The sequence below is a fragment of the Seriola dumerili genome, unplaced genomic scaffold (assembly GCF_002260705.1).
Source record: "Seriola dumerili isolate Sdu_G_001 unplaced genomic scaffold, Sdu_1.0 BDQW01000378.1, whole genome shotgun sequence".
Taxonomy (NCBI): domain Eukaryota; kingdom Metazoa; phylum Chordata; class Actinopteri; order Carangiformes; family Carangidae; genus Seriola; species Seriola dumerili.
Window position 1 is genome coordinate 1603124 of NW_019174633.1, and position 14298 is coordinate 1617421.

At 41.0% G+C, this 14298-nt stretch overlaps 1 protein-coding gene across 1 annotated transcript; it reads right to left on the reverse strand.

Moving 5' to 3' along the window:
- Positions 1-9766: 9766 nt before the first annotated feature.
- Positions 9767-12271, reverse strand: med10 (mediator complex subunit 10). The gene is made up of 4 exons (XM_022760934.1): positions 12024-12271; positions 11852-11935; positions 11091-11193; positions 9767-10593 (listed from the first exon to the last, which is right to left on the reverse strand). Exons 1-4 carry the CDS (start codon positions 12143-12145, stop codon positions 10498-10500), a joined length of 405 nt encoding a protein of 134 aa, XP_022616655.1. The 5' UTR covers positions 12146-12271; the 3' UTR covers positions 9767-10497.
- Between the last annotated feature and the right edge of the window lie 2027 nt (positions 12272-14298).

Consider the following 14298-nt stretch of genomic DNA (forward strand, 5'->3'; position numbering starts at 1 on the left):
AGAGAGAGGACAAATCAAAGACAAAGCATGAGCAGAAATTCATTTAGGTCAGTGGTTAGATCCAGCTCTCCACCAGTCCGCGTGTCGAGGTGTCCTTGGGCAAGATACCGAACACCAAATTGCGTCTGGTCTGATGGTTGTTCCATCAGTGTATGAGTGTGTGTGTGTGTGTGTGTGTGTGTAGAGGACTAGAAAAGTGCTACGCATTTACCATTTTTATTTTTTCATTGTTTCGGCTTTACAATCCGTGTTGCCACTTTAAACCAGTGAAATGTCTTTCAGTTGACTAAAGGTTTTTGTGTCTAAATTAAAGTGTGGTGCTGAATTCTTGTCTGTTCCCAAATATCTTCTGTCATAACGTCATTCACTGATGAATGCACTGATTTTGTGTATTTAAACAAAGTAGAGCAGACTGTGTCCTTTTTTTTTTTTAAAGAATAAGGCTGTATGACTTCAGAGTGCCAGAGAAAAGAAATCTTTTCTCAACATCACACAGAAACGCAGATAACTCCAAGGTCACGATCATTGCTGTATTTGAATACAGGTGTTTCTTCATCTGAGAAGCTTACAGTTCAAAAAGTCAAAGGCCTTGACATTATTCAACAACGTTACTCAATAAAAAATCTTGTATTCTTTCCCATGGAATGTTAATGCACCATTAGACGTCCAGAGTGGAAATGAAACTCATCAATTTTGCCCTGAAGTTGAGCTGCTCTGCCTCTGAGCCATTGTCTGCACCTCATCCAGAATCATTCAGACTGATTAATTCTGCTGGAACATCTTGATCAAAAGTCGTTAAGCGAGCCGTGGGCAAACAACAACCCCATCACATCTTCCCACCTCCGAGGAGGAAGACGGAAAGAATGAAACTGTCGGTAAGTCAGAGGAGAGGCAGAAAGAGAGAGTGGGAGAGGAAGAGAGAGAGAGAGAGCGAGAGATAAAGGGAGAGAGAGAGAGAGAGAGAGAGAGAGGAGGGATGATTATTCGTATGTTTTGTCCATTCACTACTTTGTGAAAGTAAGTGTAGGCAGCAGGTGGGTTCAGGCAGTGTGGGTTTGAGTCATCCAGGAGGAGGTGTGTGTGTGTGTGTGTGTGTGTGTGTGTGTGTGTGTGTGTGTGTGGGCAACTAAACACAAACAGCCTCTGACCTGATCAAATATGTCACGTAATTGTTGGGAGGAAAGAGGACAACGTGAATTGTGTTTATCAGATTACAGCAGNGTGTGTGTGTGTGTGTGTGTGTGTGTGTGTGTGTGTGTGTGTGTGTGTGTGTGTGTGTGTGTGTGTGTGTGTGGGCAACTAAACACAAACAGCCTCTGACCTGATCAAATATGTCACGTAATTGTAGGGAGGAAAGAGGACAAAGTGAATTGTGTTTATCAGATTACAGCAGGTCTCTCTACACTTTGCTTTAAATATGATTGTGTGTGTGTGTGTGTGTGTGTGTGTGTGTGTGTGTGTGTGTGTGTGTGTGCAGTAAGCAGAATCAAAGAGTAAGGACAGCTGCTACTGGTGTTTTATGATGGTGGTGTCCCATAATAGCCCCACAGCTAGACTTTGAATTAGACTACTGTGAAAACCCCACCCTGTCCCAACACACACACACACACACACACACACACACACACCAGGGAGTTCACACACTGTTTCACACTTAGATTTTTTTAGCCTGCTGTGGGATCAAACTATACGCACAAGTGACTGCGCTTGCAGATTTGCAGAGAAAAGCACGTACAAAACATAGACCCCACACACACACACACACACTTAAGGGGCAGAGAGACAAAAAATGCATACATGCAAAGCAACCTAATAGAACAAGAATACACACACACACACACACACACACACACACACACACACACACTCCAGACAGTGATTAATGAGCTTTTGTTGTTGCTGTGTACCACCACATCTGCTGCCACGGGGACTTCAGCACGAGCCTGAAACAATATGGCCTGCTAGTCCAATTATACCACGGCCAGTCGCATTCAAACACACACACACACACACTTCTGCCCTCATTATGCAGGTGACAACCTCATTTTGTCCCCAACCAACCCCCCATCACCCCCCAAACACACACACACACACACACACACACACAGACACATGACCCCTGCAAACACACACATATGCCCATTATACATTTTGTATCCATCATCCCTAAGAACTCCCAGAGTGTTTCTGTCAGGTTTTCCTGCGATAGTAACCTGCAGACAGTCAACATACTGTCAACATACTGTAGACCGTCATAATACGTCATTTATTTTTCCAGGGAACAGAGATAAGGAGTTTTAAGAAGAGCTGTAAAACCAATAAAACCAACACAGAAAGCATCAGAGAAAAGCAAAAGATCACACAAGCAAGGCAAAGACATTAAATAGCAGCTAACTCCTCGGGCTGGTTGATCCAACACTTCAGTTGTTTTTAATCTGGCGTTTTTGAGGAGCGAGATGTAATTCGAATCTGGATTTTGCTTATAATTATTTTTGGCTTGTTCCCAGATTTTGCTCATTAAAATAAAACCAGCTAAAAGTTTCCTAAAGTGAAAAACTAATTCTGGTCACTGTGCACTTTGCTCTGAATCCTCTGCAGATCATCATTATCATTTTTAGAAGCAGCCACTTCAGCGTTCACCCCGTCTTATCTTCCGTGCTTCTCTCTCTCGCCTCCCTGCAGCCGTCTTCATGTATAGGGTTGGCTCATGGTCAGATGTGCGTGGGTGGAAGTTTGTGTGATGTGCATGTGGCCGGGTCACCTTGTGTGTGGCGGAGTGTTTGTAGGGGAGAGTGAGTTGGGGGGGAAGGGTGGGCTCGTCTGGGTGCGCGGGGGGGGCGCTCGGCCGAGGGCCACCTTGGCCTAGCACATTTATGTGATGACCTCTGTGGGGGTCACATCAGAAGACAGAAGTTGAAGCCAAATGGTGAAACAAAGGCAGGGCGTGGCTGTGAGTTTTATGGAGCCTGGCGTGTGTGTGTGTGTGTGTGTGTGTGTGTGTGTGTGTGTGTCCATGGGGATAAAAGAGACACCCTGAGGACAATAGAGGTTATGTGCAGCAGCTGACTATAGGGGAAATTATTCAAGAAACAAATTAACATTTCACTCGACCACTTGGGACTCCACCTATTAATCTCACAGTCGTCTTAAAATGATCTGCAACGTTTTCCTTTCAATATCTCCCGGCCTTCTGATACACACTCTTATAATACAACTGTGATTCAGCCTGCTTCAGTGTCAGTGTCTTTTATTACAAGACATGCTGCACATGCAGTGATGTGTCTTATGTTTCATGCACTGGTGGAAGATCAGATCCTTTACTTATGTAAATGTTAAAACATTCAATTACAAGTAAAAATCCCACATTCAGAATTGAAAATACAAGTAGAAACTAATGCAACTAATGATTACTTTTTATTACTGATTAACACACTGATTATTTTCTCAATTCATCAGTCACTCATTTGGTTACATGATGAATTCAGTGCAAGCTAATTTTCTATTGTGCTTAAGTGAAGTAGAATCATCAGTTTCAAGGTGTTATTATTACTGAATTATAATTACTCATGTATTAACATGAAAATAGTGTTTTAATGCGGCTGGTGGAAGTGGAGCCAATTTAAACTCCTTCATGTGTTGTGTCCAGTAACTCCAGCAATCAGATAATTGTAGTGCAGTAAATTGTGTTTGAGAGCTGCACTTGAGAAAACATATTTTCCCCTGTGTGGTTTAATTAGCATTAGCAACATTAGCAACAATATATACAGAGAAAAATAACTGCTATTTCAGCAGTGTAAAATCACAACAGTGAGCTCTGATGTTAATAACATTACGTTTAGGTGAGGGCGGGGACAGCAGGCCTTTGCAATCTACGACAACAACCAAGAACGTGTCCCCCGAACAGTGGAGCCCCACGTAGCTTGTGTCTGCTGGTTAACTGGGACACTTTATTGCACTGAGTTACTGTTACTTACATCTGAGCTTTTCATGCTACGAAGACTCAAATGTCTTTTCCTGTTTAATAACAACCGACAGATTTCAAATATCTATTAGCTACAAGATATTCTACATATGAGACAAAGAGAGACGCTACAGCACAAACTGTACATAATAAAGCCGAATTCCCCCAGTACTCATGTTGATATCCTGAAAACACACAGCCTCGGGCCAAAACAGCCTCTGGCAAACATCAACATTACAATGGCTGTAAAAATGTGAGAATCTCCACTGACTGTCTTCCCATGCATTAGTTAAAGAGGAAGAATAACTCAGAGGCTCTAATCATACATGGTACAGCTGAGGGAGCTCTACACTAGTGTACAGTAAATCATAACTATGTATATGATGGCTCATTGACTTGTGTAATCACACAGTGACAGCGAGTGATGAAAATGATCGATTTCCTCTTTTCACTATGTAACGAGCAAGGTTTAAACATTACAGCAGGATCATCTATTCCCTGCTCAGTACTGCTGCTGCGCCCCGTGCTTTGTTGTGCATGCCATTAACACACAAAGGGAAAAGAATATCATATATATATACACACACACACACACACACACACACACAGACACTGTATACACACAGGCTGCCCACATTTTCACCTCTAACATTTAACGACAAGAGAGAAAGAGTAGGGCTGTCTACAGACTCAGATAATTAAACCAGAGGGAAATTATAACAAATCTCTCTTTCTCTCCTCCCCCTCTATCTCCTCTCTCTCTCTCTCTCTCTCTCTCTCTCTCTCTCTCTCTCTGTCTTGTTCACTGCCACTCTTACTGCTTGTCAGCAAATCGACCTATAGCTGCAGATGAAAACAGCACACATGCAAAAAAAAAAAAAGGAAAGGGAAGATAAAAGAGGAGGGAAGGACACATGCCGGCAGTTGGGCCACAAAGTGGAGATGAAAATAATATTTTTCATTCATTAACTTCCATCTGTGGTGGCTTTTTTTTTTGTTTTTTTTTTTGCTCGATAATTCAGTCGCTGCTGTCAATGGGTGCTCTGCTGCGGCAGGTGTGAGGCGCAGAGGAGCAGACATCATTGGGCTAATTTATAGTTTTCATTTATTGTCTTCATCATCCCATTATTGGCCACCACACACAGACACACACACACACACACTCAAGCAGACAATGGCACCCCTGAGTGGGTCCAGAAGGTATAATAGTCGTGCTCCTGGCTAACCTCAGTGTAGTGTGTCTCGTTACTGTTTGCAACACAATCAGGCCCTGCTCACCTCCGCAGCGGGGCTCTTTGGCTTGACTCATACTGTGTGCCTATACATGTGTGTGTGTGTGGGTGTGTGTGGGTGTGTGTGGAGTTAATAGATGTTCAGAGACCAGTACGTAGGAGTGTTGCTCCTGCTGTGTTGTGTTTTGCAATTCATATCTGAGCCCCGGAGTACTATGGAATCAGTAGCACAAGTCAGCTGTGATGAGACACACACACTTTTAACATTTACCATGAGGCACATGGGCGCACACACACACACACACACACACACATACACACACACATTATTTGCCATTGTCCAGAGAGAAGAGAGAGAGGGTGGGTGATGGCAAATGGGTGGGGTGTTTCCATGGTGACCAGGGCGACAGAAGGAAGAGGGGGTTCGCCTCCTGACCCTCATTGAGAAGTTGAATGAGCTAAGCTGAGGCAAGGCAGCCAGTAGTCAGAATACTAGAGACAAGAGTGAGGGAGCGAGCGATCGGCAGCCATGTAAGCCCGTCATGGCTGTGGGCCGTGCGAGCTTCAGTGGTCAGTCTGAGGCACTTAGCATTAGCATCAGAAAGACATTATGCTAATAGCATCAAAGGCAGCAGCCCCCGCCTTTGTGTTTCCTGCGCCAACCCAAGGGCACGGCAGGATTTTACATTTCAACCACCGTTCCAGGCCCGAACTCCCAAAGCATTTGCATGAAGATGAAATAACAAATAGGAAAAATGTGATGCATTACACAAATGTTGAAGCACGGCCAAGCTGCTAAAGGTCTGACAGTTCAAAGGCGGCAAGAGGAAAGGCTTCAAGGGTAAAGCGCACTAAAGTCAGTACCCAGTGCAGAACAGAGAACCAAAGTGAAACCAGATCGTCTGTTCCTCTTGTGCTTCAGAGGAAGAAAACCTATGTCAAAATCTAAAATACATGAATAATATTGATAACTGGATATTATTGGATAATATATTGAACCCCAGGAACATTTTTCAAAAAGATCTGGGAAAATAAGGAGGTGGCGCTGCGAACATTCATCTTGCTACAGAGGTAAAGGACATATTTGTAAGTTTTGCTATTGCTACATAGCTAGCGTTAGCATTAACAGCTGTTTACTTACCAGTCTAGAAGGAACATTGTTCAGCATCAAACTTCATTCCTTCACTCAACAAGAGCTGTCTCCAGTGGAGGAAAGCAACGCCAATGTTAACTCTTGTCTCTATCATGTCTTTTCTTCTACTGAAGTTAGCATGCTAACCAGCTAGCTCCGGCTCTCAGCGGCAGAGAACATATATATACAAACCATATTGAATTAATATGAATTTTAAAATCTAGAGCTAAGCAAAAATAAAAGCTGGACATAAAACTCATTTCTAGCTTATTTTGGAGGTTTGTTAATACTTTTGTTTGGACTAAATTAATGTTTTCATGGGATTGAACGACTATTTAAAGACTGCAAAGGCAACAAGTCACCTGATACTAACACTCTTTTGCAATGTGATACCTACAGAGTCAGTGGGGCGATGCACTCGTGTCCTTTGTTTTTGAGAAGCAATTTGTTAAGCGTCCCATTTACACCCTGAAATTGGAGAATGGAGGCCTCTTCCAGCGGACAAAATGAAATATCACAGGATCTGGCGATCACAGTATTTATTCCACCCAGCGTGTTATATGAACTCTGTCCTCCTTAACTACCCTTTAAGCCGACGAGAATGACAAATAACAAAGGGGAAGAGGATCCACCTCCACATGAATCATTTCAGTCAACACCTCTGACATTCGACTGACAAACTGCCGCTGCTCGGGAGAATGCAGAGGAAGATGCCACAGAAGAAGAAAAAAGTGTCGGCCATTGAAAAAGAGGGAAGAGAGTAACCTAGGTAACGGAAGAAGAGGTTCGTTCGGGGGTGTCGGGCCTGAGCGCACAAGAAGAGGAGGTGAATGGAGGGAAGAGAAAGAGGAGAGAGAGAGACTCAGTCACCTTGGATGAGTCACCAAAAACACATCAGCACTTCATACAGAGGCATATTTACAGTACAATAGTCCTCCCCTCTCCGTCTTCCCCTCTTCTGGTTTAGTCAAGCATCACGACGCACATCCCCACACAGTGTCACCCTGTGAAAGAAATGTCATGGTGCGCAGACACAAACTCAAACTGGATGAAAACAGCATTTAATTTAATTTCTCATCCCTCCAAATTGGCTTGTTATTGGATTGAAAAGGTGCCCTTGACCAACACCGCTGTGACTCGCCGCAGTGAGGATGTTCATCATCAAAACACACAAGAACGGAGTTAAAGGGTAAAGACAGGCTAGAAATGAATAGCAGGGCAACAGAAGGGACTGACAGCATTGGTTTAAAGAAGTTCCAGGTGCTCCGAGTTAAAAACAGGCCTGTTTGCATCTTTACTGAGGAGTAGTGGTACACTGTGAGGTGATCGCTACGTCTACTCTGCTAATGGCGTCGCAGGTTTCCATTCTCTTTAGGTACATAGGACACTTGTGTGCATTTGTTTACTAGATACTGAGAACCCACCTGAGATCTGGGTCAGGTCCAAGTGCAAACTGTACTTAACTCGGGTCAGTTGGATAAGGTTGTATTGCTTAATATGTCTAATATTTGATGGCACTTAATCCTGTTTGGAGAAAATATGTTTTGTTTTTTTTTATTCAAAGACAGACATTGTGAATTGTGAAGCACATGCATTTATTTCTTTTCAGCCGCGGCTGCTCAATAATTGATGTTGCATCATGCTGCTGGCAGTGTTGGTGTTCTCTCTCTGTATTTGGGTCTGTTCGGGGTGGTTGCATTTTGAATTGGGTCTAATTATCCTTGGGTCTACTCGGATCAAGTGTGGCTGTCCTTGGGCCCCTGTTGGATCAGGTTCTTCTTTGTTTTACTTTGTGTAATGAATTGACAGTGTCATAAACTCTGATAGCTTCTACCTCTATCTCTTTTATTACTCCCATTTAAACAACATTTCCCATCAACACTGTTGGCTTGGACACCAGCTTTTTCCTCTTTAAACCACACTAACCCACCATTTGACGATTGTTCATTTATTTTTTTAATCACAGTGGATATAATTAGAATTTTATGACACTTATCAAAAGATTAACTTTTTTTAATATTGGTTGTATGAACATGGAAATTAAATGATCCATACAAATAAAATGCACAAGTACACTGAACTCATGCACAAGCAGGAACATCGTTATTCCTTGGAAGAAAACTCGGATGCTCATGCACTAGGCGAGCAATATTCATGGAAGTGACTGGGCACCATGTTTGAGTCTGGTATCCAGTTCTTAATATACATCCATGGTTTTCAGTCTTTGTGCTAAGCTAAGCTACTTCATATTTATTGTACAAATGATTCCCTGAAGAACTAAGAATGAAAAGTATTAACCATGGTTATGTTATAGGAGAATGAGCCTATTTGCATTGTCTTAACTAAATTATAACACCCACAGTTCATGCAACACCTAAGGTTTAGAGACCAAATAAGAAACAGACCTCTCTGTCTCTGAAATCTGGCCTCTCCTCTCCTCCTCCCCCATTAAAAGGTGGAGGCTGAGTCCTCACTAAACCACAGTTGACTAAATGAGACGCGCGTATGGAAATCCTCAGGGAAATGTGACAGCAAGGGAAGAGGGCTGTCTGTATTACCCTGCGGCATAGATCACAAACCAATAACAGGGCTCATTTCCCTCCTTCTGTCCCAGAGGATCGGTCTCCACGGTCAGAGGGGCGTGTCACTGTGGTTAAGCCCCAGCAGGAGGAGGCGTGTTGGGCCGCGAACTGCCTGATGACACAGCCCTGTCTGTTTCTGGGGCATCCGTCCCTGTCTTATAGATACCGTGGGTAGACACACACTTACTCAGGCAGTGTATAGTTACAATACAAGACGTTGTGGAGACGACACTTGAGCTGAATGACCTCGAGCATGTTACTGACACTTCATCATGTTCATGGAGGTCATGTCTGCAGGTGGTCCAACAACACATTTACTCATGTTTTAATCCTTTATGTTCACCCTCAAATTATATTTTTGGGGTTTTAAAACAAATTCTACAGATATAAATTAGAATTATTAATCAATTAATTATTAATTTTTCAGCAATATACTTTGATGTTGATATTGACATTCATTCCTGAAAAATATTATAGGGGAAACATGTAGCACAGTATATGTTGCATTGCATTTTTAAAGATACTTAAATCGTCAAATATTTTGATCACATTCCACATTGGCAGAGAAAACCGTCCTTGGATTCCACTCTTTAGGTGTAAGCCCATCCTGCTGTACTTATATATTTTTAGTATTAGTTTTTCAGTGTGTATCAACTTTAGGCGATCTTTATATATTTTATTCTTTATTTTAGATGGAAGCCAACAAATACTCGATGAAACTGTATTAATTGTTGCACCTTTATAACAAATAGTCAATAATTCTGAAGCACATAAACATCCTGTATGCAACTTATTTGATTCAACACTTCTATCCAAAAATATAAGATTACCATTGTAACAAAAGGGACTAAACACAATATCAGTCCAACAAGGATAATTTATTAACAAACATTATAGTACAAACAAGTTACAAATAAAGAGTGGACACATTTCTGACCATGTGATCAGGCACAGTAGTACCTTCAAATAACATTTGCATTCAATTATCATGGCCATTAGAAACCTGAGCTTGATACAAAATGTTATGAACTGTGTGTGGTACAAATGCATGTTGCACAATGATTAGGAAGAATTACAAAAAGTAGAGTTTAAGAGTATAAATACACTGTATGTACAACTGATGGGGTAAATCTGTTGATGCACAATCAGACAGGCGCTGTAACATTTTTGTCTGTACAGTTGGGAGCTGTAGACATATTCTGCTGCAAACTCTGTGTCCATGCATCAAAGGGGGCATTAAAAACAAATGTGTCTCTTGGCAACATAACAAGCCAGCACAGAAAAAACTATTTGTTTCTCCTTTCTAGTTCTCCCGTATACTTGCTGTTGATTTGCATTCCTTTAAATGAAGTTTAGAAATTAAAAGAAGAGAAGGGATTTGGCTGAGTCAGGGTGCTGAGCAGAAAGAAAAGCGTCTCCCTCAGGATACTGGTCAGCAACTGCATCACAACATTCATGAAAAATAATAACTTGGTATTTTCATATTCCGCTGGCACCCACACAGGATCCAATTTGCTCAAACTCCATCCAGGCTTTCATTTTTTTTGAGGGTCACAGATTGAAGGTCGGGGGGTCATGGTGTAGGTGTCACTAGGAGGGGGCATCTTCTCCATGTATAGCCTTGTACTTGGACATTTCTTCTGGAAAAACTTTGCTGAGCTCTGAGATGAGAAGGCTCTTGAATTTCTGCAGTAAAAGGAAATACAACAGCAGAAGTTAGTTTATTATTGGTTTATTATTTATTTTCATTTTATGCGAAAAATAACTAAGATTTTGTACATTTGTACCAAAGACACAGTAACTTAAGACCTGATCAGTAAAACCTGACTTGTTCTTAACTGCATTTCCAAATAATGCAGTTGAAATGTTAAACACACCTGAATATAGAATAAATCCATAAATCAACTGTTTTGTGAGGCAGAGCTTCTACTGAACTTCAAAAGGATTTTAGCATTGTGTCCAAGGACAATTCATTAATTATCAACAGACAAAGCCACTATAACAGTGAGGGCTATCTACAGCATATGCCTTTTTGTATAATGAGGATGATCCTTGAAAGGGAACTTCATCTTTTTGTGAATAACTAAATATGCTTAGGAGTATTTAATCAGTGAACTGTTTTGAAGGCTTTGTTTAGTCTTGTAGTGTCATTGGCAGGGAATGTTAGCAACATTATCTCTTACCGTCATAGTGTCGATCTTCCCCTTGACTTGCTCGTTCCTCGCCAAGGCTCTCTCCAAACATTCCTTGGTGTACAGCTGAGGGTTTCGACCTTGGTCAATGTATCTACAAACACAGGGCATAATACCAGCTGAACTATGAAGCATAGATAAGGTATTATAAACTCCATTATCTAAATATGGTAAATTGGTCCAAAATATATGACACTTTATGACACCGTTTTCCTATATGACTTTGACTTTTTGATGTGGCATGTGATGTATTTAATAAATAATAAATAGAAAGACAAATTAAATGAATAAAACGAATAAATGATAACAAGATGTGACAGAATAAAACAGAATCTTTATTTCAGTAAACGTTTTGTTTGCTTATTTTATGTTAACAATCCTAATCCACCTAATCCGAGTACACCATGAGGAGTGGCAACAAATAGAGTGAACCAGTTCTGACAGTTGAAAATGTTATTTTTGTAATATGTGTATACCGAATATTAAAGTAGTTCACAACAATCAAGAATAAATGTATTATCAGGACGGTAACATTACCAGATTTTCGGGGCAAGGAATGAAAAATAAAATTGTAGGATTTACGAATGGGGTTTGGCGTGGCATTGACACGGAGCTAAATGTATTCTCTCAACACAACAATATGCATATGTATGTGACATAGCAATGCCAGAGAAAACCGGAAGTGTAAAGACAAGGCGACAATGTAGCTTATAAAACCGGACAGGCACAACAATGTAACGTAAAGGACTCACTCAAAGACCTCCAGCGGTACGTTGATCTCATGAAGCTGTTGACGGCACTTCTCGATGTCTTGTAGACCAGATATCATGAAATTTCTGAAAAGAAAACACAGCAGAACGGGTCAACATACTGTTTATTTACGGACTGGTACCGTGTTAACGAGCTCGACAAAACATGACTCACAGTTTCTGGTTGAGTCCTGCCTGGCTGCTAGGCTGGAAGTCGCTGACGATGATTCCCAGCTGTCGAATATTCTCGATAAATTTCTCCAGATGCTCCTCCAGGTTGTCAAATTTTTCAGCCATGTTAATCAACTGTTACTTAAGCACTAAAATAAATAGAAATCACTCCGTTTAGGAGAGTCCCTTGGTCAAACAAACGCTGTTTACTGTTAGCCACCGACAAGACGACAGCCACAGCGTCGAAGTACTTTACGGCAGTAGAATAGCCAATTGCTGCGGGTACTGTTCTGCTACCTAGGTAACAAACAATGACTGACTGCCGTTTTCCGGCCCTTAGAGGCTCAAAGTGTCGTGCTGCGTGTTGGGAAGAGGCTTCTTTGTGAAGAGCATAAAATGAACTGAGTTCGGCACTGCAGAGTAACTTAACTGCATCTATAACAGCAGCTGCACCGAAGGTAAATAGCATGTTTATTTAGATAACACTGCAAATATATAGCCTATTATTCATTTGGAAATATGTCCTTATCAATTATGGTAGTCTGTCATGAAAATTCTCAACCTAAAAGAGTGCAATGTTGTTTCAAAGTGTCAATTAAATTCTAAACTCAGAAGCAGAAACACACCTCTTGAAGGAAAGGCCTAACACCAGAGTTATCATTTATAAAATTCAGTCATAAACTAATCCTTTCATGTGTGACTGAAATTACTGTCAATAATTCCTGAACGTGTTCTGAGACAGTCAATTGTTTGTAAAAGGTGTTTTCAGACTTCACTGTTCATTCTCCACTGTGACTTCTATAAAACTACACTATCTTACTGATAGACCTGTGTTTCCATGCTATCATTATGTTGGCAGAATTAATTTTCTTTTCTATTTGCTGTGTGGAAACGAAGCAGGGCAATGAGGGGGTGAGCAATTACTTAAGCCATTAATCTGTGTGAAATAAGGTTTGCACATCTTAATAATATTCTGAATAATACATGTCTTTATAGTTGTATAGGTCAGTCCTAACATTAAGGGCTGAAGATTGTAGTTTACTCTGATATTTGAATATTCTTAGTCATTCATTAATCTGTAAAATGCACGCACTGACAGAACTGGTGTAAATGGGAGTCTGAAAGTGAAAGTGAATGTCAATATTGTTGAGACTACATTCCTCTGGCATAGTTAACCTGCCAAGTCTCTATTCTTCCAGGTAAACACAGGAACGCCAAGTTAGCAGGGTTAGCCAGAATAAACCCGGAAATACGCCATAAACCTTCAAAATAAAAGCAATGTTATTGTGTTTAACAGTTAAGGCAACTTGGCTGGTCAAGGGACTGATTTAGTCCCTAAATGCACTACAACAAACTATAACGATATTTTTTGTGTATGATACAGTTTATGATACAGCAATAATACAATACAGTTTTTAATTTCTGACCCTAAAAGAGGTTTCCCAGATACACTGTTGACTGTAGATTATGATTAACAATTATGATTAACAATTATTCTATATTTGTATCAGTTGCCTAAACATTTATTTGATAGCTGTAGAACTGCTCTGTAACTAACTAACTAATATTTCACATTTTCTTTGTTTTTTTCTGTGTGATTCATTCTTGGTGTATTGGAGCCATTGTTATGTTTATAGTATAAAACCTACGCTTTGCTAGAGGCTATTCAAGCTCTTTTTTCCCCTGTAAGAAATAATTAAGTATTATATAATATATAATAAGCATTGTGTGGTTTGCTGTCCATTTTCATTATACACCCAATAGTCATTGGGTTTATGTAGTATTAAAGATGTATGTGGGCTTGGGAGTTTTACTGGAAAATGCAACAATTTAAAGTAGCTTAGCTGATTTGTTATGGTCCTAATTGTAATGGTAATTACCAACTGGGATATGTCAATGCTGTAATTTCATATAGCCTAAACCATGTTCCCCCATTGGTGCTTGGTTTTCCTTGAACGTAACCTAACTCCGGGGCTTTTATTTTGAAAAAACCAAACTGTTGCAGCGCTTCGCCGGTGTGGACAGACTGGCTCAGAGGCATTACCGGGGGCTGGCTCGTCCTGGGCTGCATTAAAGCTGGAGCTGCCGCAGCTGCACTACACACATCAAAGGCTCTCCTCCACACTGCAGCGCTCACCGACGGCAGGTCTACTGGATGGTGGAGCCATATCTTCTTTTTTCCTTACACACAGTCCGGGCTACATCACGGGACATAACACGGACTTACTCCGGATTTTAATCGTCCTCGGTAAGCACGGTCTGCTGTCGGATTGCTGGTC